The following is a 15,515-nucleotide window of genomic DNA, read 5'->3' as shown; positions in this document are numbered from 1 at the left end:
AGGAAATTGTTCGAGTACAGAAAATAAAAAAATAGAGGCAATGAATGGAATGGAGCGCTCACTTGTTTGAGTGCGTCAATCTCATGTAAATCTCTTACTCCTGCATGTAAGGGTATGACCACTACAGAACAAACCTGCATGATATCCATTGTACACAAGGAACATACAGCAAATCCTATCAACATTATGATGAAGTGAAAGAATGAAGTTCACATAAAACTTTAAGTTTCGACTTGAAAAAAGTGATCATAACAGATAACTCTTTGGGACCAAAATAATCAATATATGTACATTCAGAGCAGACGTCAATTGACTGATTTCGTTGAGGCCCATTACTCTTTTGTGATGACAATTACTATCAACACACAAGTGACCGCGAAGTCACTCACTTAACTCCACTACTTGGTGAATTTCAATGGCAACAATTCAACCCCTCGCTAGTACTCCATCCGCCAGAACTACATTGTGTATGGTTTCATCAGAGTTTACAGCGGGATCGATTCTGTACAATATCGAGCTGATAAATTGTGCTGATAGTGTGGAAGCTGATTTGATGCACTGCAGCTACTGGATGGTTACAAGATAACCCTCCAACCCTTCGAATTCACAAGGATTCGCGTCCCCAGACTGGGTGGTTCTCATAGCATCATCAAAGAAAATGGAAAAATGTAGACTGCATCTAAAACTTGTGACCGTTTCCAGGCTGCTGTAAGTGGATAAAGTACAAAATCCTGCTTGTATCGTCAGAGTTGCTTCTGATAGGTGGTCGAGAGAAATTCAGCTCACCGACCCCTAGTGGTGCAATTTCCGAAACATGCTGGAGGATGGGTCGTCGATGAAGTGATACTTCCAGGATCCAGTGTTATCTATCGTTTTTGTCAATCAGGGGCATTAAAGAATGTGATTTTTGCAGTGACCCTGACGCAACTGCTTGAAGAAGCTCCTGAAGTTTCTTCGCATTCAAAGGTTTGCTGATATACCCGTCCATACCTGCAGAGATAATGCGCTCAGCGTCCCCAGACATTGCATGTGCAGTCATGGCTACAACGGGCATAAATCTAACTCTCTTGCCACGGCTTGGATCTCTGTTTTTCTCCATTTCCCTTATCTTTGTCGTTGCCTGAAATCCATCTAGAACTGGCATTTGTACCTACGGCACGATACACAATACACCTTCATTTACAATCTGTACTGAACTCTGCCAAAGCGTTCCATAGATAAATGAATATGGAAAATCTAGACAAAAATATTGAAAGTGATTGTCATTATTTCCAAACATACCACTAAAGACGGATAATAAAAGCACTTACATCCATTAATATTAGATCAAAATCCTCCTCAGCTGATTTCTCAACAGCTTCATGGCCATTGCAAGCTAGGACTGTTGTATGGCCCCACTTTTGTAGAAGAGTAACAGCAACGCGTTGATTCACAATGTTGTCTTCAGCAACGAGAATATGTAGACCTCTGCTTGGTTGAGCAATTTCAGCCACAGCTTTACCCTGCTGCCACAAGAATCGGAAAGTACAAATAAGTTGAGAAATAAGGTTCAATACGGACAAGACACAAGATAAGTAAGCTTTCTTACATGGTCACTTCGTAACCAATACAAAAGATATTACAATACACAATTCGAAGTCTACATACTGAGCCACGCTGCATTTTGCAATTGACTTTAAATAAAAGTACGAGCATAAGGCACATGTCTCCGAAATTCGAGACAGAGGGGTGACCATTGATGCGATATTCTCAACCGAGCGGGTGATGTGGATCTCCATCTATCTTTTTACTGAACGAGATGCACGTCACGGAATACTAACTAAAGAAAAGTGTGAACAAAATGCCACAAATCAATCAAATCGTCATGTAGCAACATCAAAGCACACTGAACATTCGCTAGAGGTGGGATAGCCATTTGGTTAAATGTGATTGATCCAAGAAGTGATTAACCAGCACATAAAAATTTAAGGACAAATTTTTCAATCAACACTCACACGCTTGAAAGTCTAAATCCTTATTTAAAAGCAAAAAGAGACACTGCTTGTAGGGAAACGTTAATTTACAAACCTAATAAAATTAGCTTCATATTGAATAAATTAAAATTTCTATCAAGGTCATTATAAATTAAGCCGCATGCAACCAGCACCATAAAAGTCGTAGAGAAGTCAACAACTTCACAGCAAACCATACAAGATCTTGTATTTCAAAATCCTGGGATGTGTTGGCGAATTGGGCATACCTCCCCATTCTCCTGTCCCAAGTCTGTCCTAGATAAATTGCCATAAGGTTGTCCCTGATAAGTCAATTTTAAGTCAAATTTGAATTAGAAGAAATACTTCTAAACCTTCCCCAAATATTCGCATTCGTTTACACCAAAATTAGACCGAAAGAATACAGTAAGCATTAAAATTGAAAATACGGTGCTCCGTATGAATCCTTTCCTGTGTAGTAGAAGACTAATCATCGGTTTAAACTTGCAAAACCCAAAATGCACAAATCGTTTCTTAAAATGCTTTCAACGAACACATGAAATCTATTCTTGTTTCTGATGTAAAAGTAGGAACATATCTTTCCAAACACAACAGAGTCACTGGGCTATCAGAGGTATGGTAGAACACTGATTGTTCTTCCCGACCTAGTCTATTAATGTCATATGCTTCGTTGAATCATGACTCTTTCATCCTCACTGAACACGAGAATTATCAGAAAATTAACAGAAACCAAGCTATCCAAATAGCAGTTGCAAGTTGAAATATACTGTGCGATTAAAAACTAGAACTTATTTCCTGACTTTCCATGTAAAGAGATAGTTAGGTGTGCAATTCTGTAAACCACATCAGACTGAGTTTATCCGAAGGATCAGTAAGCAGAAGTGAAGAATTTGAAATAGACAAAAACAAACAAACAAAGAAACAAAAGAAAAGAAAAAAGAAGAGAAAGAACCAACAAAACAACAGCGCAATAGGGGCCTACCTGCGCTACAGCTTTACTGTCCGATATCCCAAGGGCAACATGTAGTGCTCGAACCAAAACAACGCGCTTGACAGGTTTTGAGATATGAACTTGTACTCCAAGTTGCCTACATCTGCGGAGAAAAAAAAGTAGCTGTTTAGAAATATTCGTGTATCATGAAGAAAGTTTAAAGCACTAAATCGTAATCATGGAACAGAAAGTGATCAATCTTACAAAAGCACAGAAAATAAACCACGCTAAATTCTCTACAAACTCTACCATCAGCTATCCTTGCAAAACAAAATGAAAAGCAACGCTACGCTACGCATTTAACGCTCCAATTGCACCAAGTCAAAGATTCAAAAAGGAAAGAAAGAGATTAAGATTATACTTAGTTGCATCTGAATGATCGACAGAAGTGAGCATTATAATGGAAGGAACATGTCCGTTCGCTAAACCAGGCCTCGCAAGAGGGCGAGTCAAATTTGACTTTCCAAGCCTGCATTGTGAGTCCTGACTCCGGAGTGTAGAACCCTTTAAAATATGTGATATCGACTTATCACTACTTCCAAGCGCATCCGTTTCTCTAAATGAATTATTGCCAGCTCTATCTTCAAGGCTCTTTTTCGTATCATAATTTTTAAGATTCTTCCTGACAGAATCAGGAACCTCTGGATCCACCTGAACACACGCACTCTATCCATCAACAAATCATGAAATTACCGCAAATAACATCACTGTGATGACACAATAACGTTCGATGACGTAACATACAATAAAAACATGTGAAAGGTTTCTAACACCATGCGTACTGAATTCCATTACCCTATTCCTATCATTAATTCCCCTAAAACAATAAATGTGCATAACTTGAATTTAGATTCCAATACCTCATCTCCTTCGCTTTCAGAATCGGACTCCTCTAAATCGCCAACGGAACGCACCATTAAATTACTGTCTCCCTTATGCAAGGGAATAATGCGAGGTGTTGATCCTAACAAATTAGGTCTTTCGTGAAGGAAGTAAACAAGTTCAGAAGCATCCTTTCCGTGAAGCCACATATCTAACAACAATACTCGAAACTTCCGGTCCGCATCTGCCGCTCTTTGTAAAGCAATCTTTGCAAGTTCGATTCCATCGACTCCCTCTGACACCATGCCCCATACCTGTGGTAAAAAGAGAAGTGAAATCCTTGTAAATAAACACTATGCTACAAAACATATTAAGGGTTGTAATGTCAAAGAAACAGACATGCCCAGACTAGACTAGGTCATATTTGATAACTATGATACGTAACCATATCTAAACATATGCTTCACAAATGATGCAGATGAACATGCTGGCATCATGTAAAAAACACGAGAACGTTGCACCAAATAACAAACCTTAAGCATATCCACCAAAATGGCTCGATTGACACTATTATCATCGACAACGAGGACATGCATGTCCTTCAAGCTCTCCACGTTTAAAGAAGATGGAAGGTCACAAGCAGGCGGTATGTGAAAATTCGCAGTGAAAGAGAAAGTGCTTCCTTTTCCTTCGCTCTCAACCCACATAGTCCCTCCCATGGCTGCAGCTAGCTTTGAAGAAATTACAAGACCCAGACCTGTTCCTCCGTATAACCTGCAACAATATAATCCTTACTTCACGAATCCTACTGGAAATCAAAATAACTATGCATTTTAAAATATTTTTGCACAGATAAATTATAAAAAACCAAGCTTCATGAGTGCTTGTCCTCTGGATAGAAAAGTAAAAGCGAGAATCAAGTTACACATTAGCTTGATGATAACAATGATAGTAGTAGTTCACGAGATCGAAGTGTCCTTCGAACAAATCTCTAATTTTTTCGAAACGTAGAAACAAGTCCCTATACCTTGTTGTTGATGAATCCACTTGGGAAAAAGCCTGAAATAACAAAGACTGCTTTTGCTTTGGTATCCCAATTCCTGAAATGAAAGACAAAACATGCTTGATAGAATGCAGATAAAACACCTCATGTCTCAGTCCCAAACGAATCCAACGCTTTAAAGTTCCACAACTAGACACAGCTCACCAGATCACAAAACTAGCAGAGGTTACATATGTAAATACAACACAAGGCTTGAAACAGGATCTAGCAATTCCAGAGAGATAAACAATGTGACTATACCAGCTAATTTTCAAAAAAAAAGAAAAGAAATGAGGGACAGACTTACCAGTATCCCTAACAGAAAATAAAAGCTCAATATTGTCACCATTCCTGCTCTTGACCATGGCCGACACAATAACCTCTCCTTCTGCAGTGAATTTGATACTATTTCCTGCAAGTCAACAGGGGAAAATCAAAAAAACCAAGGATTGGAAATGGACAACCATGGAGAACTAGGGCACATCGACCATGCAAAAGTTGTGACAGTAGTTACCTATAAGATTCACAAAAACTTGGAAAAGCCGGCCTGGATCACCAATAATCTGATCAGGAACAGTATGATCCACCTGACAGGCTAACTCAAGGCCTTTCTTATTTGCACGGGCAGCCAAGACAGACACTGCATGCTCCAATTGATCGTACAATGAGAACTGAATATCTTCCATCTCCAGCTTCCCAGCCTCAATTTTACTGAAATCTAAAATATCTGTGATGATTCTCAGCAAATGTTTAGCTGAAAAACGGACCTGCGCCAAGAGAACCAGTTCCAATTGTCAAATGAAAAGAAATGAAACCTGACAAACTAAAATTATAAAGACGCGCCCGTATGTTACTGTTAGACTGGAAACGCAAACTTATTATCAAACATACAAATATCAAAGTTAGGAACCTCCATTATTTTATCAAAATTAAAAGCAAGTCCAATAAATAGCCCAAACGCTTGCTCTCGTGAGTAGTACCTCCGTGGTTACAGATAGACTACCTAAAATCAACATAGAAGCATGTCTCCGCATATGAAATTAAAAATAGAAGATAAATGACCACATCCGTAACATGTAGACAGTATAAGCGGCGACCAACTATCGTCAACCAACGGTTTTGTCATGTTCATATTTCAGCTGAAAATTTGAAAAGCAGCACTAGGTTCAAGAAGCAAGCAAAAGGTACAATATCCATCCAAAAATCCCAATGCACATAGGTCGAAGAAATCGTTGCAATGAACCTGACAAAAAAGAACATATCTATAGTTATGCTGTGGGTAATACCAGATCGAGGTACTCTTGCTGCTCCGGGGAGGTTCGAGTATCCAGACACAGTTCCGTGCAGTTAATAATTCCATTCAAGGGCGTCCTGATCTCATGTGACATGTTAGCCAAAAATTGTGACTTCATTTTGTCAGCCTGTAGAGCAGCATCTTTGGCTTTTTTTACTTCCTCCTCCACTCTCTTCCTTTCTTCTATTTCGATTGTCAAAGCTGCATTAACTTCAGCCAACTCCCGAACCCTTTCGCTGACTTGCATAGACTGCAGGATGCAAACCGGTTCAGAAGTGAACTAATCATTCAAAAAAGAAGAGAAGAGGAGGAGGAGGAAGGCGGGAAGGGGAAAGGGAAAGGGTAGGGAAGGATAAGAAATAATTAGCCAAACTGAGAATGATATGTTGTGTCACTTTCAATGGCAAAAGTAACGACCGAAAAATAGGTCTACAGAAGCATTTCCAATCCAACTTCAGGACATAGCCGCCCACTTAAATAGAGAATGTAATAATGAATAAAAATAGCAAAATCAGGCATTCAAATGAGCTAAATGGTGCACCTTATGTTCCAATGCTGCATGACTGGTTGCAATCTCTTCAGCCATGCTATTAAAAATTCGTCTTAAATCATCAATTTCATCTCGAAGAATCACAGATCCAATCTTCACTCTCGCCCCCATGTCTCCTCCTTTAATAGCTGTTGCCACTTTTCCCAACTCGATGATTGGAGCGGTAAAAAGCTGAAACATTATCAACATACAAACACAGAAAATGATCAGAATCAGACCAGTGCTCACCCATTTTCACCTGTTGAACTTACTTTTCATTCAGTATTCACTAACGAATTATTACATTATAAACATGACCCAAAAAAATTCTGTTAATATGCAAACCGATAATCAATCGGCAAAGTTAAACACCCCTCAGCTACAAGAAAATAATTAAGAGTGCACGAGAACCCAACAAAGATGTGATGTAAGAGAATGTAGACAATGTTCTGTATTTGAAGAACGAAAGTGGAACTGGAAGGTTATCCTAAACAGAAAACAGTCATAGAGGAGTGATACAGCCAGATGCAACCTACCTTGGCAAGCCCAAGAGAAGCTAGAACTCCCACAAGCAAAATTATTATCATCGCTAAAATAATCACAACGCGAACTCTTTGTACCGGTTGGAATGCTTCCTGCTCACTCATTTTTGCTAGCAAGCCTGACAAATATATAAAACAAGTCAGCCAGAACGTTCCAATGACCAGAACCATAGCTTATATCCACAACAATATGTTTATTGATCATTATCAATAAAATCGTGAAAAAAAAATAAATAAAAAAAAAAAATCTACCTATCTTCCTGTGATGGCTTAAGTGTAAAAATGTAAACAATACAGAGTAAATGACATAATGAACAACAAGCTTAAACCACAATGCTGTCGATTCGACAGCTGTGAACCGAACTCGTACATAACTCGGGTTTACACTAAAACAGGTGCACTGTAATGTAATGTAATGTAGAGGACACGTGAAAAAAAAAAAAAAAAAAAAGAGGAAGGAAAAAAAAAGGGGGGGGGAAGTCCATGATAGAACTAAAATGAAACTTCCATAACCACAGTCATCCTAGTAAATGATTCAGCTACATACCCCAATTTTGATATCCAACAGGTGTGTAAGCCACGATGACCTTTTGTCGTCGATAATCCATTTCGATCATTGTCCCATTCAGCCCGTCCACGCAGGCAAGTTTGATAGCACCAGTAAGTGAAATAGTTGATACAGAATGAGCAAGGGATGGAGGAAGCACAAGATGCACTTGGTTGCCTTCTGGAACTCCAACTATAAGCTCTCCGGTATTTTGAAGACCCGTTCGATCAGTCACCAATTCCTCTAATCTAGAGGCATTGACCCAAGCAACCAATACTCCAACTATCACTGAATCCTTCTGAACAGAAGCACAATATGCGAAGACTTAAACTATGAACGGCACGGAATGTACGGGCAGAAAACGGAAAAGCGGCTTGTAATACATCACGAACAAAATTAACATAGAGAACTCATCGAGAAATAAACCTAATCTACACCACAATCTGCAAGTAATATCGCTGTCAAAAAATTCAAGTTATGTGACAGTATGTTGTCCCAGAAAATCATTACAAAAATAATAGAAAGGAAGGCAAAATGTCGCATTAACTATAATTGCTTTTGAGTAGAAGTAGTAGTGAGACGTTAATTAAACGGCCTGAAAACTGTCCAATCTTTGGCTCAACTTCAGTACAGCATTTTAGAATAGAAAAACACTGAAACGGCAGCAGATACTGTGCCCGCAAGTCAGGTACTTATGATCTAGAGGCACAAACCTTTAAATTAGAAACAACAGCATTGGAGTCTTGTAGCATGAGCGCACCATTGGTTGCCTGTAACAAAGAAATTCAAATGAATAAATGCATAACTTCAGTGAAAAATTAAAAACAAGGAAGAGTAGTGAGTCAAAATTAATGTGCCACAAAATTAGCCATTTCAAACGCATGAATTACAAGAGAAACGAACAATATATCACCATCGAGATCAAGGTTGAGTTGACACATATAGCTCTTATATCTAAATATACATCTCTCATAGACAACACCATAAGACATAGAAATACTAAAACTAATTTCTAATCCATGCTGACGAAAATTTACGCCTGAAAAAAGAAAATAAACAAAAAGGTTGACATACACTCAAGAAACCAAATGCAAGTTATTAAAATTCATAGACCCACCATAGTGATATTTCTTGACACCAGATATTTCCAACCATCTGACGTATAAACTGGCATATCAAAATGAACATCCACCTTCACCAGATTGAGTGTCGATTCACTCAACGTTTGGTTATACTCCGTTTCATTGGTAGCCATCATTAAGGATCCTGTGGCGTTGTAGACCGCTGCACTCATGAATTCTGACACTGCTGTAACAGCTGATTCTAAATCCCTCCTAGCAGTAGACTCGTTTACATTAACCCGGCTTACTAAATAATTAATAATCTGCACCCTTGTTGCGACCAGCTGCATTTTATCAATCTCACCATTAAGGTAATCTTGCAGCTGTTCTGTTCTCAGAACAGCTACTGTTGTAAGACGTCTTTCTATTTCGTGCACAAGCTGGGCGCGGGAATTAAACCACATAACCAGGGACAAAACTCCCCCTGTCACCACCACCTGCAGCACATTTTTTGAAGTGAAATGACAGTACCAATGATACGCTGTGAAAAGGATTGCTATTAAAAATACACACCGTACCATCAAGTAGCCACTAAGTCCTGAGACAATTCTGCGTATTTTCTTCGAGAATATGCAGAAATACTCCTAGCATCAAATATTTAAGAATCCTAGAAGAGGGAGAATTTCATCGTTGGGTTCCGTACCAGTGTGCCAATGAATAGAGTCAGCTTTAACCATATGGATGCTTTCAGACTCCTCTTTGGACGCCTTGACGATGATCGCCCGACCAGTACAACATCCGAAGGACTGTCCATTTCAGTCATTGAGGTCGATGCTCTCTCGACCTGAGTAAGACTTATTCCACTTCCCTCTCCAACAAGCCCTCCAGAATTCCAGCATTCGACCATTTCGTACCTCCCCCCACCTACCATGTAACCGACACTATAATTACGAGCTATATTTCCATAAACTAGCCAACCTACATCAGTCTACTCTACACATTTGCATCAGAAATGGTGAAAATGAACTTTTCCAGGATTGGGCAAGTGAAAGATTGTCCCACTAGACTTTTTAAAACATATCTGCAGTCTCGAACCTGCAATACTGAGAGAACATCGCGTTACAAGAACTGTAACTCAAAAATATTTAAGCTGAAATAAAAATATCAAACACTCGCCACGCCGCCCCCCATCAAACTAAAGTCAATATCACCAAATTCATGTAACCAAGGCACGGTTGGATGATCCATTATCCCAGTCAGCTACGAAAGTTGTATAGCCCTACAATCTTAAGTGCGGAAGTTAATCCGGAAACACGCGAACACACAGCATGTAGAGTGACTGCACTCCAAACTGACAACTAGCCAAGATCGCAATCTCCACAAGTTACTAAATCAATCAAATAGTAAAAGCGACGACTCATCCAGTTCAAGACAGCGAGCTTCACTACGACTCCATCTCCTCCCACCCGCGCAGGCTCTCGCTCAAGCTCAAGCTTCCAAATTCCAATTCATTCCAACTCTACACATTACCGACCTCGGTTCCCTCATTCCCTCAACAACGCCCAATCCGCTTCTTCCTCGCCCAAAGCAGCTCAAAAACGCCTTCCCCCAATTTCAGTCAAACAGTACGCCCAACCCTAACCTACCTCTGTGCACCCGGGAACGCGCTTGAGATCGACGTCCGCCCCACTCCATCCAAGTCATATCCACGAGGACGCCACGCCGCCACTCTCAACCCCAATCTGCGACCACTTCCTCTCTACACCATCATCAAACCCTAGCTCCTCCTCCTCCAGAGCACCAATCTCCTGTTCCTCCAACCATAATCAAAATCACCAACTAGCTTCATCTTTGTGAAACGACTCCTGCGCCGCTTCAAAAAAAACCTTCTCTCACAACTCCAAAACTCCTCGCCATCTCCCTCTCTCGCTTTCTGCCAACACCGCAAACCACCACCACATCACCTACTGGGCATTTCCCCCGTCCTCCGCCCACGGTCCACTGTTTCCAACACCACAAAATTACACCCCGCGTTCCCAGACAACAATCTCCACTATCCTGACGCTCCGAATCCCCGTCCCACCCGCCTTCCCTTCTCTCATCAATCGCCGCAAGAAGGTTTGCAGCTCGAATGGTGCAGTCCTACAACTGCTGCATTCTCACCTGACCACTTCGCTACACCGTCCTCCACAATGCATCCATCCATACATCCATATATACACCTACCCATCCAATCATTCTTCATTCAAGAGTTCCCGCCTCCCTCATTGCAACCCCACTTCATCCACGAAACGTTCATCCATACGTCATTCATCCTTTCCTCCAGCTTTAGCCGGCGTCGTTCCAGTGCCCTATTCCCCGGTCCTCGCTCTCTGATTCCCTCAAGTGGCAAGCAACCACACAACACAAGGCAGCAAGCAGTTATTATGCAAACAAAACCCATGCATAAACAAAGGCTTTGCAGGGGAGCTCCGTTCCCCGAGTTCCCCACCCGTTACCTCCTCCTCCTGATCCGGTGGTGGGGGGCTTTTTCAGCCCCGGCATCTTCGGGGTTCACACTGACAGCGTAGAAGCTCTCTTGTTGGCGCCACGTGGAGGGTTCGTAAGAGCACATGTGGACGAGCGGGGCCGGGGAAGTCCGACGTGTCGGTGGGTTCCGTCATCCCCCTCTCCCCGGTACCTTGTCAACCATAAGTTATCGTCTGACGAGGTGTTTCCTCGAGGTTTCGAGCCCTGGGGGGGGGGGATGTTTTATGCCCTTAACCCAGGTGGTACTTTTTGTAATACTGGGTTTGCACTAAAAGACAATATCTGGGGTATTGAAAGCCCATTTGACTTCCCCACTTTGGTGTGCTTCTATCTGAGCTTCTCAAATTTTAAACCTCCCACTTCCTTCCTTTACACCCCCCCTCTTTTCCACATACGATGGATCACCCCTACTTCCTGTCACACATTGAAAAATTACAAGCAAATATTAGTGGAAACATATTGCATTGTACAAAAAAAGAAAAAAGAAAAAAAAAAAAAAAAAATGTAAAAGCTTCTTAGTGTGGCCTCTTCTACACTGTGGGGCCCAAAAAGTTATGCATTCCCATGTTTCTTGCATTCCTTGAGCTCCTGCATTCTTCAAGTTCCCTTTTTCACAGCCAATGAAAAGGCTTCTTTGTCTCTTTGTTTTATATCCAAGCTGTTTTATATAACATATCTATTTATATACATATGCCAAAAAAGAATGAATGGATTAGTGAAAGCAAAAGGTATGATGAGTTGTCTAGGTGAGTTAACATAAACTTGAGATGACATGACACCTTGGCCAACCAACTAAAAAAATGAATAGTTGACTCACAATACTTTTCCATAGTCGAAAATGTGAGTAAGGTCATAGAAATAAGAGTTAAATATGTATGTTGAAATTAAATCTCACAAAAAATAAAGATGGTTTATTCATTATGCTATCATTAAATCTTATCCTTGGTTGGGCTCCTTTGTCCCATGTAATGATAGCAATGAAAATACTCAAAACATTCTTCATGCGGCAATAAAGTTAGAGTGAGTTATAGATTATATATATATAGAGAGAGATAAAGATAGATAAAATAAATAAATATATATGCATATGGAAATGTTGTAAACTGAGGCACTGAAACTAAGTTGTTGGAGGATCAAAATTCAACATTTGTGCTCATAGCAAGGTTGTTGTATTTGTATACTTATTACAGAATGTTATTAGTTTCAAAATTGCAAATACAAAAAAATCAGAACAAATCATTATTTGTACACACCCATACACACACTCATGACAAGGTGTGTGTGTAAAAAACAAAGTGCTAGAATGAGTTGTTTCAATATAATTATTTCAAATCACATTCTAAAAAGTCTTTAAAAAAATCCTCTAAATTATAGGAAAAGTAGATTATTGATAAAAATCTGATTGAAATTTTCATGGAATTGTGGTGAGAATAGCAAAATTGTGGTGGCATTAGCAATATCATATATATATATATATATATATATGGTTATGATATGATTTTGGTTGGGAACAACTTAAAAGCTGACATCAAATGCTCTATATTTGAATGAATAAAATATATACATGTATGTGAATATATAAATTCTTGAAATACTTTACATTTATATTTCACTTTATTATTTTTTAAACCCAACTTACAACCATGTATGTATATATATATATATATATATATATATATTACAACTATTTTTTTCTTGAGTGGATCAAAAGCAATATATATATATATATATATATATATATGCATACATGAAAAAGAAAATTCTTCAAAATTTTCAAGAAAAATTTAAAAATTCTGTTTTTACAACCCGGATTTTTTATTTAAATGTACAGGAAAATGTAAAAAGTAAAAACCCAGCTTCATATACATATTTACTATGCACAAATTGTATAGATTTACAGATTCAAAGTAAAACTATGGTTTTGAACCAAGTGGTCATTTCAATTATAGGAAATTAAAATATTTCCACAAGCTATAGATTTCGTAATAGTAGAGTATTCTCATTTTATTCAAAACATTACGTCAATGCATATATCTGGATATATCTTCAAAGATTTGGAAAATCGTTACATGTGACGTCAATGTTGCAATTATCACACATTAAACAAAATTACTAATTACGGACATAAACTCCTGGGAATTCAAAGAAAATGCAAACCACTTATCATACTGTCGAGGGTTCTGAAGTAATGACACTAGTGATAAGCATTACTATTACTACTGTTATTTTTTACTCTGAAAAGAATCAGATATTCAATTTAATGCCAACTCTTTGAAGAACATTTGTCTAACAACTTTAAACATTTGTTGGATGCTCTACCTAAACAACTTTCGGTTTGATTGCTATACTTTCAGACACAACTTGAAGTGACTACCCAATATTCAATAATTATCAGCTCAAACCAACACTTAACTTTATTACTGGTTAGTCTGGATTATTATTTTCCTCCTTCAACAGCTCACAATTGATGGTTGTGAAATTGTTCAAGTATTGGAGCTTACTTAATCATAGTTAGTGCAAGATGAAATGCAACTTAATGCTGAAAAATACACAGGAAAAAAGCAATTCCACCTTGGAATGTTTCATATCATTCTGCATGTGTGGCTGGGAATTAACAAGCTCCATGAAGTTTGTAGATTGATTACAAGCAAATAGATCATTCTAACACCTGACAATTATCCGTTCACTAAAAAGGAACAAATAGGGTGGACCACACCAATATCCAATTTGCTATACTATTTGTGGAATTTTTATGCCCTTGAAGATTTTCCATCCTTGGCATTGACCTCCAACAATGGATGGGTTTATTTTTATTAATGCAATGAGCCCAATATGACGTAGCCCCAAAATCTAGCTGGCTTCGAACCCCGTGCAACTTTAATTTTGTACAGGTGCGTTTTTGACACATTTTGTGGTTAAAGTCTATTTAAATATATAAAAAAGTTTTTTTTTTAAAATTGTTTGCATAAGATGAGTTCTCATATTAGGGTCTTTCGGTATAGAGTCCACTAAATATTTATATATACACATATACAGATAGAGAATTGTGACAAAAAATGAAATCTTGCTTGTGAAATGAAGAGTGACCAATAATTGTTCTTGTTAATGCTATTTCTTCTTTGTTCTGAATATTCTTCTCAAAAACATATATACATACACATGAATGAGCAACATGGAAGACATTAGAGCTTATTTATTTATTTATTTATTTATTTATTTTAAATTTCAAATAAATCTTCTTTTACAAATATATAATCTCCCCCTTGCTCCCCTTGTCCAAAAGAATAATTTTACAAATAAATAAGTGTAGGGGAATGTTAAATAGACCCAAGTTTATAACAAATCAAATCAACCATCCCAAAAAGAAAAGAAAATGACCTCTAGATTCATTTCTCCACTATTGGATCTGCAACTAATAAAAACCAACCACATTCATTATTGTTACCATATTCTTTGTCAAGGGTGAGTCTATTTGGTAAAAGCATGACTCTATTTAACATTCCCCTAAACATAAGGCAAGAAGAATGAAAGGAAAATAAAAATAGTCATTTAACCAATTAAAGAATTGTTGCAAGTTGAATGAATGTGATATTCTATTTATAGTGCTTACTCTCCGCCTCCTTCACTTTTCCTTTTCTCTTTTACTCTCGTGGCTTATTTATTTATTTATTTATTTATTTTATTTGTTTCTCTTAAACTTAAAACTTTATTCCCTTGCTTTCTCCCACAAGAAACCAAAGCCAAAAGTGGAAGGGTAGTACACCCACAAAGCCACCCCGCTTTGGCTGAACCACAAAGCCAATGCACAAGTGTATGTGTTTGACAAGCTCCCCACAAAGCAACAACTTCTTCGAGGTTTCACTTATGCCCACTTGAGCAATGTAACTGAAAGCACAACACTGAAAAAAAGGTTTTTCTTTTTCCCATTTTTCCCTCTTTTTTTGACAAGTAGAGATAGTGCTCGTTTTGCCTTTAACCTCCTCATGTGTGAGATTATTTGTTTGTTTGTTTATATATATATATATATGTTTGTGTCAGGAAAAGAAACTCAGTTGTGGGCAAGATACTGTGTGTGTGTGCTTGTTGTGGGCATCAGATTTGCTGACTGGATTTTGGATCTTGTCAATGGCTCAAGTCATGAGATAATGTGGTAAGCTGCCACTCATG

At 38.5% G+C, this 15,515-nt stretch overlaps 1 protein-coding gene across 13 annotated transcripts; it reads right to left on the bottom strand.

The window, feature by feature from the left end:
- Positions 1-208: 208 nt before the first annotated feature.
- Positions 209-10,950, bottom strand: LOC112286599 (uncharacterized). Of its 13 annotated transcripts, none has more exons than XM_090253225.1 (18): positions 10,466-10,950; positions 9,523-9,914; positions 8,876-9,316; positions 8,472-8,528; positions 7,759-8,056; positions 7,206-7,330; positions 6,682-6,861; positions 6,133-6,390; positions 5,361-5,613; positions 5,154-5,258; positions 4,832-4,904; positions 4,338-4,578; positions 3,843-4,118; positions 3,344-3,633; positions 2,974-3,085; positions 2,240-2,293; positions 1,311-1,505; positions 209-1,150 (listed from the first exon to the last, which is right to left on the bottom strand). In XM_090253225.1, the coding sequence occupies exons 2-18, from the start codon at positions 9,748-9,750 to the stop codon at positions 863-865; spliced, it is 3,474 nt and encodes a 1,157-aa protein (XP_090109351.1). In that variant the 5' UTR covers positions 9,751-9,914; positions 10,466-10,950; the 3' UTR covers positions 209-862. The 13 variants fall into 13 exon arrangements, with proteins under 13 accessions (XP_090109351.1, XP_090109354.1, XP_024384385.1 ...); XM_090253228.1 differs by having other exon boundaries at positions 1,311-1,502; positions 10,466-10,943; XM_024528617.3 differs by having other exon boundaries at positions 9,184-9,316; positions 9,523-9,922; positions 10,466-10,920.
- Positions 10,951-15,515: the final 4,565 nt, after the last annotated feature.

Source organism: Physcomitrium patens, chromosome 9 (assembly GCF_059467195.1).
Source record: "Physcomitrium patens ecotype Gransden chromosome 9, ASM5946719v1, whole genome shotgun sequence".
Taxonomy (NCBI): domain Eukaryota; kingdom Viridiplantae; phylum Streptophyta; class Bryopsida; order Funariales; family Funariaceae; genus Physcomitrium; species Physcomitrium patens.
Note: the sequence above shows the minus strand (reverse complement) of the source record. Positions and strands in the feature narration are given on the sequence as shown.